The 14,762-nt window shown below is 37.0% G+C and overlaps 1 protein-coding gene across 12 annotated transcripts in view; it reads right to left on the bottom strand.

Moving 5' to 3' along the window:
• The window catches only part of SUCLG2 (succinate-CoA ligase GDP-forming subunit beta), a 426,327-nt gene that overhangs the window by 113,018 nt on the left and 298,547 nt on the right, over positions 1–14,762 (bottom strand). For 5 of the 12 annotated variants that reach the window (XR_010155641.1, XR_010155638.1, XM_063806902.1 and 2 more), the window contains one exon: positions 13,368–13,475. Coding sequence is in view for 9 of the 12 variants with exons in the window: in XM_063806902.1 (XP_063662972.1) it covers positions 13,368–13,475 (108 nt within the window). In the remaining 3 variants the exon portion in view is untranslated. Of the gene's footprint in view, positions 1–4,298; positions 5,404–7,697; positions 7,745–9,951; positions 11,874–13,320; positions 13,476–14,762 lie in introns of those variants that run through there. The other 7 variants (XM_063806897.1, XR_010155640.1, XM_063806895.1 and 4 more) reach the window with 7 other exon arrangements.

The following is a 14,762-nucleotide window of genomic DNA, read 5'->3' on the forward strand; positions in this document are numbered from 1 at the left end:
ATAATAGCCAAAAGGTAGAAACAGCTCAAATGTCTATCAACTGATGAATGTATTTAATATCAACCAAATGTACTATATATATATGTAATGGAATGTTATTCAGCCATAGAAAGGAATGAAGTACTGACCCATGCTACAACATGAATGAGCCTTGAAAACATTATGCTAAATGAAAAAAAGACAGGCACAAAAGACCACATGTTATATGCTTCCATTCATATGAAATGTCCAGAACAGGAAAATCTATACAGAAAGTAGATTAGCGATTGCTCAGGACCGTGGGGATAGGGAGGTAGGGGAATGTTATCTAAAAGGTATGAGATTTATTTTTGAGGTAATGAAAATGTTCTAAAATTGACTGAGGTGATTGTTGCACATATCACTGAATATACTAAAAACCATTGAATTGCACACTTTAAACGGTGAATTGTATAGTATGTGAATTATAGTTCAATGAAGCTGTTACAATTTTATTAAAAGAGTACCTACTGTATGTTTCCATTTATACGAAATTCTAGAAGAGGCGATATTATAATGACAATAATTAAGTAGATCAGTCATCATCATGGACCATGTATTAGTCTAATTCTCATGGTGCTATTAAAGACGTATCCGAGACTCGGTAATTTATAAAGAAAAGAGGTTTAACTGAGTCACAGTCCCATATGGCTAGGGAGGCCTTGCAATCATGGTGGAAGGCAAAGGAGAAGCAAATTCAGGTCTTACATGATGGCAGGCAAGAGAGTCTTCGCAGGGGAACTCCCATTTATAAAATCATCAGATCTCGTGAGACTTATTTACTACCACGAGAACAGTATGGGGGAAACTGCCCCCATATCCAAACCACATCAGACCAGGACTGGGGAGAGGGATGGACTGCAGAAAGGCCCAAGAAGAATTTTCAAGTTTATGGAATTATTCTACGTCATGATTCTGTGGTGGTCATGTTACAGTATACATTGTCAAAACATCATTTGTTCATTTAAAATTAAGGACTTTTAATATATTGAAATTATATCTCAAGGCTGATTTTCAAGATAAAAATTTATTTTCAATACCAAGTGATGTGAGATTTTGTTAGGTCATGAATTTTCTAGGCAAAATACCAATGCCAAGTGACAGCACAAATATTTTGATAGCCTTGGTAAACACTAAATACTTTACTATATCCAGTTTTTTTACAAAAGCAGATTTTTACACATCATTGCAAAGTATTCTTCCATTAGGTGGTCAGACATTGACACATTTGGTCATAAATGGGTCCCAAAACACATATCTAGCTTTGAGATAAAGACCTTTAGTTATATGACAGAATCTATAAAGTGGAAATCATATATGGATGCAAAGCAGTATTCTTCCCTAAATAGTTATTCAGAAAACAGAGTTTCTTCATATGCAAGTCTTTATATGTTTTCTCATTACAGAGTACTTTCTCAAATACTTTATTTTGAACTTGTCAAAATTGAGTCTTTAAAAAAATAGAAATAAATTTAACACAGATTTGGTGTTTTTCCTGGAGAAATGATCTCATTATGGCAAGATTGGATGTCATTGTAAACAAGTCTTTTAAAGAGCAATCCAGAAAGTGATTACACTGGGGAGATCCGGAATACAAACCTACAGGATAAATGGTGGACCTCATTTACTTGTATGCTCTAGTAAAATTAATATACCAAAGCTGAATGGGGTTGAATTTTAATAAGCTAATGTTTGGGGTCCATGGGCAATGATTCTGGTTGTTAATTGTTAGTAGGTGAATGCACAGTCATGTTCTCTGGGCCTAACCTACTGGTCTTGCTCTGCCTTGGGAGAGAAGGGTCAACCAGTCAAGGGATATGCTGAAACAAAATAGGAAGCTACATCTGTTATGGATCTCTGACTTGAGACCAAGACATCTGCCCATCAGAACTGTGGCCAATTTCACCGTTAGTGGATGTGCAAGTTTCGCTAGGAACACACTGAAAAGTCAAAAACAGCCCATTAGTTTCCCAGAGAATGAATAACAAGCATAATGATAATGCTCAATTTTAAAGGGGGTGGTTTCACATACCTCAAATATTTCCATGACAGAGGCCAAATAGCATAATGTTTGAGAACATGGACTGTGAAACCAGACAGCATGGCTTTGCATCTTGAATCTACCATTTATAAATCACTAACCTTTCTGTGCCTCAGTTTCCTCTTCTGCAGAACAAGGATATTAGTAACACTTAATATCTACTGGGTTGATGCATGGGTTGAATAAGTTAGTAGATGTAAAGTGCTCAGAACAGTACCAAGCAGCATTTAAGTTTCATTTATCACTTGAGGTAGGATAGGCAAATGTCATTATCCCCTTTTCACAGATGGGAAAAAGGCTTAGAAAGTGTGAGTGAATCACACAGCCAACCAGTGGCTGAGTCATAACCAAACTGTTCAACTTCTGACTCTAGTGTTCTACCCTGTCAGTCACACATCCTGATATGGTTTGGATCTGTGTGCCCACTCAAATTTCATGTTGAATTTTAATCCCCAATGTTGGAGGTGGGGCCTGGCGGGAGGTGACTGGTTCATGGGGATGGTTTCTCATGGCTTAGCACCATCCCATTTTATACTGTCCTTGCAATGATGAGTGAATTCTTGTGAGATCTGGTTGTTTAAAAGTGTGTAGCACACAGAGAGGGGAACAACACACACCAGGGCCTGTTAGGGGGTAGGAAGTGAGAGAAGGGAACTTAAAGGATGGGTTAATAGGTGCAGAAAACCACCATGGTTAATAGGTTAATAGGTGCAGAAAACCACCTTATACCTGTGTAACAAACCTGCATGTTCTGCACATGTATCCTGTTTTTTTTTGTAGAATAAATAAAAAAAAATCAGATTATGCACTGAAAAAAAGGGGGTAGCACCTCCCCCATTTTTCTCTTGCTTCTGCTCCTACCATATGGGACATCTCGTGCCCCCTTTTCCACCATGATTGGAAACTTCCTGAGGCCTCCCCAGAAGCAGAAGTTACTATTCCTCCTGTACAGCCTGCATAATCATGAGCCACTCTTTTCTTTATAAATTACCCAGCCCCAGTTATTTCTTTATAGCAGTGCAAGAATAGACTAATACACATCCTTAAATTCAGAATCAAAGATGAGCCTGTCTCATTCAACGGTAAGAAAACCAATTAGCAAGGATCCATTCACTTTCTCACTGGGACACTTTAGAAACTGCAAAAACTTGCATAGGCCATTACATCAGTGCTTTTCAAAATGCCATCAGAGGGTCACATATTCAGTTCAGTGGGTTGCAACTTTTAAAAAAAGTAAAACACAGTAGAATAGGAAATATAATGCGTCAAAAATTGTAAGGGTAATTACTGTATTGTGATATGTTGGTTTAAATACATACATTCTGTACTCATGTGCACATATGCATGTGATAGACAGTATTATTTCCCACAATTATTCACCCCCTGGGCCACCTGCCTTTCCTTGTTGGAGAATTATGCCAGTCATTGTACTCTGTTGCTAGCTCACCTGCAGGGTTCCTGTGACCGTGGTGTGCTTCCCCACCATATTGATATTTGAGACTCACTAGAGTCAATGGAGTGTAAGCATGTGACATATACCAAGCCTGAGCAGTAGTGTTTAGAGCAATTATATAGGTTGGCTCAGTGCTTTACTCTTTCCCTTTGCCAGAAGCTCATCTTAGGATGGGGTTGCTGCCTTATGCAGAGTTCTGGAATGACAAACAACTTGGAACAGTGTTGTGGCCCTTCTACAGACTAGAAGAGAGAGTTACAGCCTAGATCAGAGCCACCACTGATGAACAGCCTGCATGTACATAATGAGGAATTAACCTTTGTTTTGATACCCCTGAGACTTTCAGTTGTTTGTTACCATAACATAACCTGGCCAAAGATGACTAACAGGTATGTTTATGTGTATTGGATTGATGAGATAAATGTATTTCTTACTGAGGAAGGTGGTCAAAAAATTTGAAAATCACTTGATTAAATAACTGTCTCAGTCAGTTTGGGCTGCTATAACAGAATCTCATAGACTAGGTGACTGAAACAATGAACATTTACTTCTTCCAGTTCTGAAGGTTGGAAGTCTGAGATCAGGGTGCCAGCAGGATTGGGTCCTTGGTGAAGGCCATCTTCCTGGTTTACAAATGTTCGTTTTTTTGTTGTAGCCTCACACGGTGGAGAGAGTGTGAGCTCTGGTCTCTATATTCCTTCACAAGGGCACTAATAACATTCATGAGGGCTCCCCACTCATGGCCTAATTACTTCTAAAATTTCCACCTCCAAATACCCTCATATTGGGGATTTAGGCTGTAGAATTTAATTTGGGGAGACACAAACATTCAGTCTATAGAAATGACCATTTAGAAACTTGATTCTTTAAGACCAGCCTGGCCAACATGGTGAAATGCCGTCCCCACCAAAAATACAAAAATTAGCTGGCCATGGTGGCATGTGCCTGTAATCCCAGCTACTCCGGTGGCTGAGGCATAAGAATCCCTTGAACTCGGGAGGCGGAGGTTGCAGTGAGCTGAGATTGCATCACTGCACTCCAGCCTTGGCAATAGAGTGACAGTCTGTCTCAAAAAGAAAGAAACTTGGTTCTTTAAAACATTAGTTTAGTTCACTTGACACACTTAGGTATTTCTCTAGATTTCCCATTTGTTTATATTAGTTTGAAAATGCTTCACTTGTATTTTTATTTTTGTCTGCTTTTCATAGGACAGACTTTAATTCCTTCTATCATATAAGAATTAGACCAATGTTTTTTCAAATTATGGCATTTGTATATCAATTAACAGATTTTCAGACATGTGCACTGCCTTACATAGAAAATTAAAGAATGCAATAGCATTTATTATTTAGTGGTAATAATAATTACATGTTAATGAGAGAGACTGTTTTGTAATATACTAATAATATAAACTAATATCATAAATGAAGTAAGGTACAGAACGACATCTGGGTCAAATGTAGATCCAGATTATGAAGACCATGCCAGCTCATTATCTGACACTGAAGATAATAATCATACCACATAACACACTCAAATGTTGGAACTTGAAGGATCAAAGTGAATGGAATCCTAATCACCTCTGGTTGTCTTCAGCTCTGGAAAGTAGTTTTTCTTTTGCTGTTGCAGTTTTTGGATGGGTGTTTAATCATACCAAAAAACATGTCAATGATTTCTTTCACAGTTGAGCGGGAGTGAGGGAAACACAAAGCATTTGAAATGAATTCAACTTGCAAAGACTGAGGTGTTTGTACCACAATTTGTTCTTCTTAAAAAATCCTGGTGTCTTGTCTCCAACAATAAAAAAATAATGACAATGCTTCCTTGAAGGGATAGGTGCATGCACTCAAAACTGAATAAATCACTGAAATCTGCCACTTGAGCAAACCATCTGAAATGATAGAAACAGTCTCTATTGGCATCATCATTGTAATGAAGAAATGTGATTTTTAAATCCCATCTTTCATCTTCAAGGTTCACTTAGGCATCTTATTCCATAACAGAAGTGTGAAAGGGTAGAGTTTTGAAACTGCTACATATTCTTTTTTACAGTATTCTGTAAAGAGTTAAAATCAATAGCCATAATTTATTAATATTCATATTTTTTACTATTTCTTGAATATTAAACCAAGATCTGGAGACATACTATTTTCTATAAATAGTGATATTAGATTGATAATCAGGCACAACTTCTTTAATTCAAAATCCTTCAATGCTTCATATGTAGTTGCTGCTCCTTTGCTACTGATTACAACATATGTTTTCTATTCCACCTCATAGCTTTCTAATGACCATCAAACAAAATATCTCATCTGCAGAATAGATGCTCAATGGTAAATAAAACAGAAACTCATCTAGCACCTCCCTCTCTTAGTTATGCCATGCATAGGCTAAGAAACCTTGACATGGTATCCAATTGTGATGCAAAGCACCTGCGTACTCACACAACGTGCTTTCTTCTCCCTGATGCCACTTGCATTATATAATGACCATCAGCATCACCTGATGAAGGAAATTTGCTGAACGGTCACTCGGCTTTCTCTCCAAGTATGTTGCTAATTCTGCTACCTTTGCCCTGAGGATGCAACCCTGCATGATGCTTTTGTTTTGTTCCCTTCTCTGTCCTTATCAAAACAATTCATCAATTTTGTATTGGAAACTTTATTTTGCATTTCCCATTCTGAGAAAAAACAATTAGTTTACCAGTTAAAATTTGAAGAAGACAAAAAACATAAATATTTTACAACATTATTGAATTTTAAAAATTGATAAGGCTCTGAGCATTGGACTATCTATAGGTCCCATACAATCCAACTTTTAGATGTTCATCATTATACTTTTTAGACATATTTTGCTGTTTTGTTGACTTCCACCTAACTTTGTATGTCCTAGGAAACACAGATTTGGATTTAGTCTTTATGCTTACAATTTCATCTTAAGCTATAGTAAATAATAAAAAGTAAATCATTTTACTTGTTTCATCGCTACTTTCAAGCTTGAACCATTTCCAGCCATTTATTTATTTTAGTCAATTGGTAGAATAACATAACAGCAAAAAATGCCCATGTAATAAATAATAGCACAATGTCATAAAATTAGTTGAGATGAACTGTACCTTGTTATCTACTTGGAAGAGCATTAAAAAATGCTTTTATGAGGCTATTAAATGACACTTCACCACTGGTTAATTCCTGGATATGGGGGTCATTGACTAGTGTTCTCATTTACCTTTCCAATTCGGGCCTTCTTCAAAAAGTCACTATTCTTTCTTAGAAAGGGATATTAATACAGCCTCTATTCATATTAACCCCACCATGTTATCATGATTCTTCTGATTCAAAATTAATAAATACTGAGAAACAAATTTTCCTCTATCAAAGGGACAGTTTTACTTTTTACTGGTTTCTGTATTCAGTCCAATCAATAACATTTTTAAGTTGTTGGTGGATATTCTGAATATTGTAATTTTTATCATTTTTAAAGAGGCAATTTTGTAAAATGACAAGACCATAAAGGGCTACCTTTGCATGTTCTCTGCTATAGAAAATCAGATGCACTTGTTTTTAGAGAAGAAAAAAAATCAATGTTGACAAAAGTCCTGTACAAAGATCTCTAATGCCTTTGGCCAGTAGTCGTCATACCAGATGCAGTCTTTTTAATGTGGACCTTTTTGGTTTAGTCCTTCTTAATCTTTTAATACAATGATGATTAGATTAAATGGTAATGTATATTGAATAAAAATTTGCTAGCAAATGTTTTTTCTATAACACATTATTATATGAGATATTTTAATCAGCTGTTAAAATTTGATACATGTTGATATTTTCAGTATTTATATGGCTAATATAGCTACCTAGATCATCCAACAATGTGTAATTAAAAATATTTATCATTACCAGAAATACAAAAGAAGTTGTGGTTAAAACTTAGGCTTTGATGTCATTCTGAACTGGGTTAAAACCTTGTGTTCTCACAAACGATGTGATCTTGATCAAGCAACAACTTCTCGAAATCTGTTTCTTTATTACTACTCAGTTGCAAGCCACATAAGGGTAAGGACCTTATCTACTGAGCTAATATTTTATCACCAACATTTAACACATTGCCTTGAATATGGTAGTCAATTAATAAATATTGAATGACTGAAATAATACATTGAATAATGGGGGCAGTAATATAATTTACCTCATAGGGTAGATGCAAACATGAAATAAGATTAGGCATGTACAGATCTAGAAGAGAAACATGATTAATTAGCTATTATTAGGGTGACCATATAATTTGACATACATATCGGGACACTTCAGAATAACAGAGGGTGCCATTAATAGTTACATGGGGGCAAAAGATGTGAACTAAGGCCATCCAAGTCAAACTAAGGTATGTAGACACCCCAGCTCTGGCAAATATTATTAGGCAATATAGGAAGCCAAGGATAGAAGGAAAAGTGTAATTGTAGATACGTAACATATAATTATTTGACAATGGTTGCAATGTAGACAAATAAAACCACAGCAATAGTGTCTAACCTGGCAAAAACTGCCCCCACCTACCTGCTCGAAGCATTAGAGAGAAGGAATAGTAGAAAAACAACGTTTCCTGAGTCCAAATTTCCACATTGGGTTTTTCAGATTCGTTTAACTTACCAAGTTGAATTAGATTAATAATTCTCTTTCAAGATTCCTTGTCAAATCTCTCACAGTGATTGTTTTTCACCTCTCATATTTCTGGCCCCGCCCTGTCTGAGTGGAATGTTTCAACTTCTAATTCAACAATTTACATATTGACCTGTTTCCTGGCCAATGTTTGTTCTTCCTCAGGATATCTCTGTACTATTACCTGTTCTCTCTTCCACCTCTTCTGTCTATAAAAAAGATACATCTTTCCTTTAGGCTATGGCCCTTCACCTCACAGACACTTTACGTATGTATGTATGTATGTATGTATGTATGTATGTATTTGAGACAGGGTCTTACTCTGTCCTCCAGGCTGGAGTGCAGTGGTGCAATCTCGGCTCACTGCAGCCTTGACCTCCTGACTCAAGTGATCCTCCCACCTCAGCCTCCCGAGTAGCTGGGACCACAGGTGCTCACCATCATACCCAGCTATTTTTTTGTATTTTTAGTAAAGACGAGGTTTTGCCACGTTGCCCAGGCTGGGACACTCTTCTCATCATAGCCTCCAAGATGTTGTTCTTTTTTTTTTTTTTTGAGATGGAGTCTTGCTATGTCACCCAGGCTGAAGTGCAGTGGTGCGATCTTGGCTCACTGCAGCCTCTGCCTCCTCTGCCTCCCGGGTTCCAGGGATTCTCCCGCCTCAGCCACCTGGGTAGCTGAGATTATAGGCATATGCCACCATGCCTGGCTAATTTTTGTATTTTTAGTAGAGAAGGGGTTTCGCCATGTTGGCCAGGCTGGTCTCGAACTCCTGATCTCAGGTGATCCACCCGCCTTGGCCTCCCAAAGTGCTGGGATTATAGGCATGAGCCACTGCGCCTGACCCAAGATGTTCTTCTATCAGTTTTTCACTCTCTTCTTATTGGTGTCTTCAATATCTCCTTCCTGATAAGATTCAGAAGTCTGGATCTTATGCTCTGGAATCATAAATATTTAGGTTCTAATTCTGGGTTTTCGATCTCTGTGTGATCTTAGGAAAGCTGGTTAACATCATTGAGCCTCAGTTTCTTCATGGTAAAGTGGTAATTGTAAGGCTTAGCTCAAAGAATAGCAAGGAGGATTAAATGAGATAATGTATATAAAATGTCTAGGAGACTTCTGGGCAAGACATTGGCACCTTAGATTCAAACACTGGTGCACATCCTCTCCTCTAAGCAAATAATAAGGGTAGGCAGAACCTTAAAAGAGAAAAGTAATAACATATGTGGAGGCTAAAAAATAAGATAAATGTATCTGGAACCAAAAACTGAACAGAAATGCAAAGTCATAAAAGGAGCTGAAAATGGAGGCCTGTTGTACTCTGTTTCCGAAATAGGCAGTGGCTACCAAGAGCTAGGCTTCTATGTGTCAACAAGGATCAAAGGAAAGGCACACAAGCGAGGCGACTGGAATCAGGAGTGACAGGGATCCAGTATCTGGGGAGAAACTTTTCCATCCCATTGGCAGCATCATTTTCCTTTTTCAACTACAGGCTGCAGTTGTTTTCCACACACTCCCATCTTAAGGCGCCTGTAAGTGCTGTGTTCATAATTCACAGTTTCTATTTCCCTTCCCATACCGCTACACTTTTATTGAATGTACATTTTGCATTCCTGTGAAAAACTCACAGTGATTTATACTGATATCCCAGTGGAGCAGGAACCTCAAGGTGACATTATAAGGACTCAGGGTCCAGCTGCTGAATGTAGACAACTGAAAGAGGGAGCAAGAGGAGGGAAAAGAGGGAAGGAGAGAAAAGAAAATAAGAACAATAAACAAAAGTAAATTAAATACTGATTCATCTGCAGCAGAATTTATTCCTGAAAACATCTATTTTATAAAGGAAACTGACAATGGCTTTAAAATAAATGTTTCAGGTATTTAAAGACAAAAATGAGTAAAACCATGAACATAATAGATTACAACACATAGACTTGGGAGAAAAGAAATAATGATGAGTAAAGAAACTGATGAAATATGTCAGCAAATTTAATGAAGTATTGACTATTTTGGGTGTGTGTTAAACAACACTGTGTTTAGAGAAAAAAAACAAGATGGGGAAAGGGAGCAATTTGGTTAATTAAATTGTGATAAGTAGGAGGATAGAAATGATTAAAAATAGATTTGTTTAAAATATTTATAGTTAAATAGGTATGTGAAAAAAATTCAGGGTTGCCACTAAAAGTAAACAATACAATATATGCTTTCTGTATTTGTTTTCTACATCTGTACAACAAATTATCACAAATTTAGCTGCTTATAAAAATACATACATTATCTCAGAGTTTCTGTGGGTCAGGAGTATAGGCACAGGCTGGCTGGGTCTTCTCTGTTCAGTGTCTCACCAGGCTGCAATCAAAGGGTAGGCCTAGCTGTGTCCTCAAGTGAAGGCTCTCTTAGGGAAAAAATCTACTTCCAAGCTTCCTAAGGTTGTTGGCTGAATTCAGGTCCTTGCAGCTGTAGGCCTGGAATCCCAGAATTCCTGCAAGTGTTGGCGAGACGCTGCTCTCAGCTCCCAGGAGGTATTTCCACGTTGTTGTCACCTGACTCCCTCTATAGGCAGTTCACAAAACGACTGTTTCTTTGAGGTCAGCAGGAGAATCTCTCAGACTCCTGTTTCTGATCTCTAAACCTTCATTTGAAGGGCTCCCATAATTAGATCAGGCCCAACCAGGATAACTTCCCTTTTCATTAAGTTAACTGATTAGAGACTTAAATCGCATCTTCAAAATCCCTTCCCCTTGGCTGCACAATGTAACCTAAGCACTGGCGTGCTGTCCCATCATATGCACCAGTCCTGCCCACACTCCAGGGAAGATTATACAAGAAGGTGGGAATTTTAGGGGCCATCTTAGAATCTGCCAACCACAGTCTGTCCTTTGAATCCCCAATGATTTACATTCCTCCCAGATGCAACATGTATTTACCCCTCTCAAAGTTCCCACCAATCTTATCTCATTACAGCAACAGCTTACAGTCCAGTAATACCATATATTTGTATGTGTATATCTTTTTCAACTGAAAAGGAGCAATAAGAAACAAAAATGAATGATAAACAGAAGAAACAAAAAATTGTAGAAAGAAATACAAATAAACCAATAATCACAACAAACATAAAGAAATTAAGTTTACTTTTTAAAAGATATAGATTTTTTAAATGAGTAAAGTGCACAGAGTCCAGCTATATGTTTCTTAAAAAACTACAACAAAATGCAGAAAGATTAAAAGAAAGGAACTAAAAAATATATGCCAGTAAAATTGTAATCCCCAAATATCTAGGGTTCTAATATAACATCAGAAAAAACAGAACCTAAATCCAAATTATTACAGGGTTAAAGAAGAATACTACTAATGATACAAAAATAACTTCCTAAGATATATAATAATCATTAATTTATGCACATCTAACAGCATTCTCTCTCTCTCCACACACACACACACACACACACACACACACACACACACACACACACATACAATCATATTGAAACTGGGAACTTTTAACACAACTCTATTAAGTTTATTAACTTATTAGTAGAAAAGATTTGAAAACAGAATGAACATGTTTGATGTAATGAACTATAATAAAATTTGTACCTCTATGTTCTTTTCAAGTACAAAGATGCCATTTACAGTAATTAACTGTATCATAATCAAATGTCAACACATCTCAAAGTTTCAATATCATAGCGACTATGTTATCTCACTGTAATGAAATTAAACCAGAAATTAAAAATTAAAAGATAGATAAAAGATCATACATTTAGAACTCTAGAACATTCACTCCTAAATAACATAATCCAAAGGAAAATAACAGTGAGAGAATTACAAAGTATTTAGGATAGAACGCCAATGAAAAGACAGCTGAAACTGCAAAATTAGTGAGATGCAGATAAAATACTTACAGGTAAGTTTAAATGGGTCTATTCAATATCAAGAAAGACTAAATATAAATGAGTTAAGTATTTAAATATCTAGACAAAGAATTTAGAAAGAGTAACTCAAAATAATAAGAAGAAAAAATAACAAACATAATCAAGATAGAAAACTATAATACACTGGGGCGAATGAACGTGACCACAGCTTGGTTCTCTGAGAAACAGAAAAGGCTGTAACAAGACTAATTTTTTAAGAATAGGCATAAATACACAATAACAGCAAGAAAAAAGGAGAAAGATACACTACAGGTATTAAAAATGCAATAGTCTGAGAATCAAGGTAATTACATTCTGCTTGTTGATGACTGAGGTAGGAGCAGGCATATGACAATTCTTGTGAAAAAGACAATGAGAAAAAAGGAGAAATTTTGCTAGAACTCTTCTTGAAAAGTATTATTTGCTTTTAGGAAAGGTCAGAAGACAAGAAACTGCCCCTTCTTGATTTTGGATGCTGTTGTCTGAAGATGTGATGGTTGGTACTGTGGCAACCACATTGGATCATGAGGGCGAAACCAAGGAAATAAGAGAAGTTAACAAGAACATTGCTGAGCCCCTGAAGAATCAACCCTAGAACTGCCCTATTTTCAGATTCCTGTTATGTGAGATAATACAGTATTTATGTTTAATTAGCTCTTATAAGAATATTGTATGACTTGGAGTCAAATGCATTCTAATTGATATAACATTCTGGAACCAGTTTCTTAATTTTGTTTTATAAACAGATTATAAATAGAGAAGCAAAGTTTTTCCAACTGGAGTGGAATAATCTGAGAGGCCTTCTCTCATGGATGGCTAATATGGTACAGGAGTCATGAATGAAGAGAGGCTGTTATATAGAACGTTCTGAACTCTGATGGAGGTGCTGAACAATAAGCAGGATTAACAAGTGATGTGACAGAAGCTATCCAAAGGGAAAGGACCAATGGCTCATTCCCCACCCATTTAAGGAGCCAAAGCTCTTGGCAATCTGAACATAGTTATCGATTATACATACCCTTCATCCTCATAACTCTTCAAATGCCTTTATTAAACAAGAACACTTCTTGCATACATTACCTACCTGGACACAATTCTAAAATATTTTTGGTGAATGAACAGCTATAAGCCATGCCCTTCCATTTTCCATTTCCATTAGCATGCAGCTGAACCCAAATGTAAAAAAATAATTTTGTGATGATATTCATTAATTTGGAAAAGTAATCTCAGCAAGTATCTTAGCAAAGTAAATCTTTAACATAAAAAAATGCTGATGGCACACTTACTCAGATTTTGGTGGGTGACGTTCTCTTGGATACCAGTTATATTCCCATTTGAATTTCCTGTTTCTTGTTTTATGTGCATATAACTTCCTTTTTTTTCCATAAAAGTACCTGAAATCGGAGTGAGATTCTTGTAATGAGTTTTTTCTTGCAATATATTTAGATGAACAACAACAGTATGGTATTCGTAAGATCCTGTTACTCCTATTCCTTGATGGAAACATGGTGTTACTGATTCTTCTCCCACTGGAGGAATATGCTTTGAGGACCGAACTTTTTTCCCTGTCTCTCTCTCATTTATTGGGAAAACAACATCATCGTCTTCTCGGATTGCTGACATTTGGATAAGGCAGATGAAACAATAAGTGTTCTTATGTCCAGATAGAAATAGCAACCATGCATAAAATTTTCTTATAAAACAGATAATAGAGTGACTATAATAGAGACTAGACCAGAAGTCTGGATTCTTGGGTCCAATTGTTCAATCTTAGGCTTGTTCTGAGATGCCGGGAAAAAAAATCACTCAAGAGTCTTTTGGTGCCTTTTTGGGCTGCACCTATAAATGGTAATTATACTTTTCTATTATAGAGTTCTCCACCATCTATTGTGATGTGTAACTATATCAAAGGAGTAGTTGACAGCTTAGTTAATGCATAGAGTATAAATCACGTTGAGTTTCTCACAGGAATACAAAATGTACATTAAATACAAAGTCTAGCAGCATGAGAAGGGAAATAGAAACTGTGAATCATGAGCACACCACTTACAGATGTCTCAAGATGTGGGTTATGTGGAATACAACTGCAGCCTGTAGTTAAAAAAGGAAACTGATGCTACTGGTGGGATGGGTTGTTTTCTAGGGCAGGGCTCAGGAGACAGACGAGACAGATTTCTACCCTCGACTTGAAAATGGGCCATTGTGTGAGCCTTGGCAACTTTGGTACAGCCTGCAGTGTCTAAAATGGCCTGGCCCCTGCCCACTTCTCTATTATTAGATAGATTGCATTAACGGCCCAATTCTTCATCCTTTCCTGTATCCTTGCTTTTTTGCCATGGGGTTTTAAGCAACTCCTACAAAGAGGTAGAGTATATTTGGGGTATCTTGATTTAGAGTTTGGCCATGTGACTTGCTTTGGCTAATAGGATTTTAGTGGTTGTGATACTAACAGATGTCTAGAAAGTGCTTGCATGTATTTGGTTTTGCTCTTGCTCCTCTGGGATGGTGAGGGGAACATGCCCTGGCTAGGCTGCTGAAGGATGAGACATACAGAACAGAGCCAAGCTCCCCAGGTGTTCCAGCCAAAGCCAACCTAGATCAACCATCAGCCAGCTGGTTCCCAGACATGTGAATAAGCCAAACCAACAGGAAAAATTGCCCAGTTGTGCTTGTCCTAAATA

Source organism: Pan troglodytes, chromosome 2, assembly GCF_028858775.2.
Source record: "Pan troglodytes isolate AG18354 chromosome 2, NHGRI_mPanTro3-v2.0_pri, whole genome shotgun sequence".
Lineage (NCBI taxonomy): Eukaryota > Metazoa > Chordata > Mammalia > Primates > Hominidae > Pan > Pan troglodytes.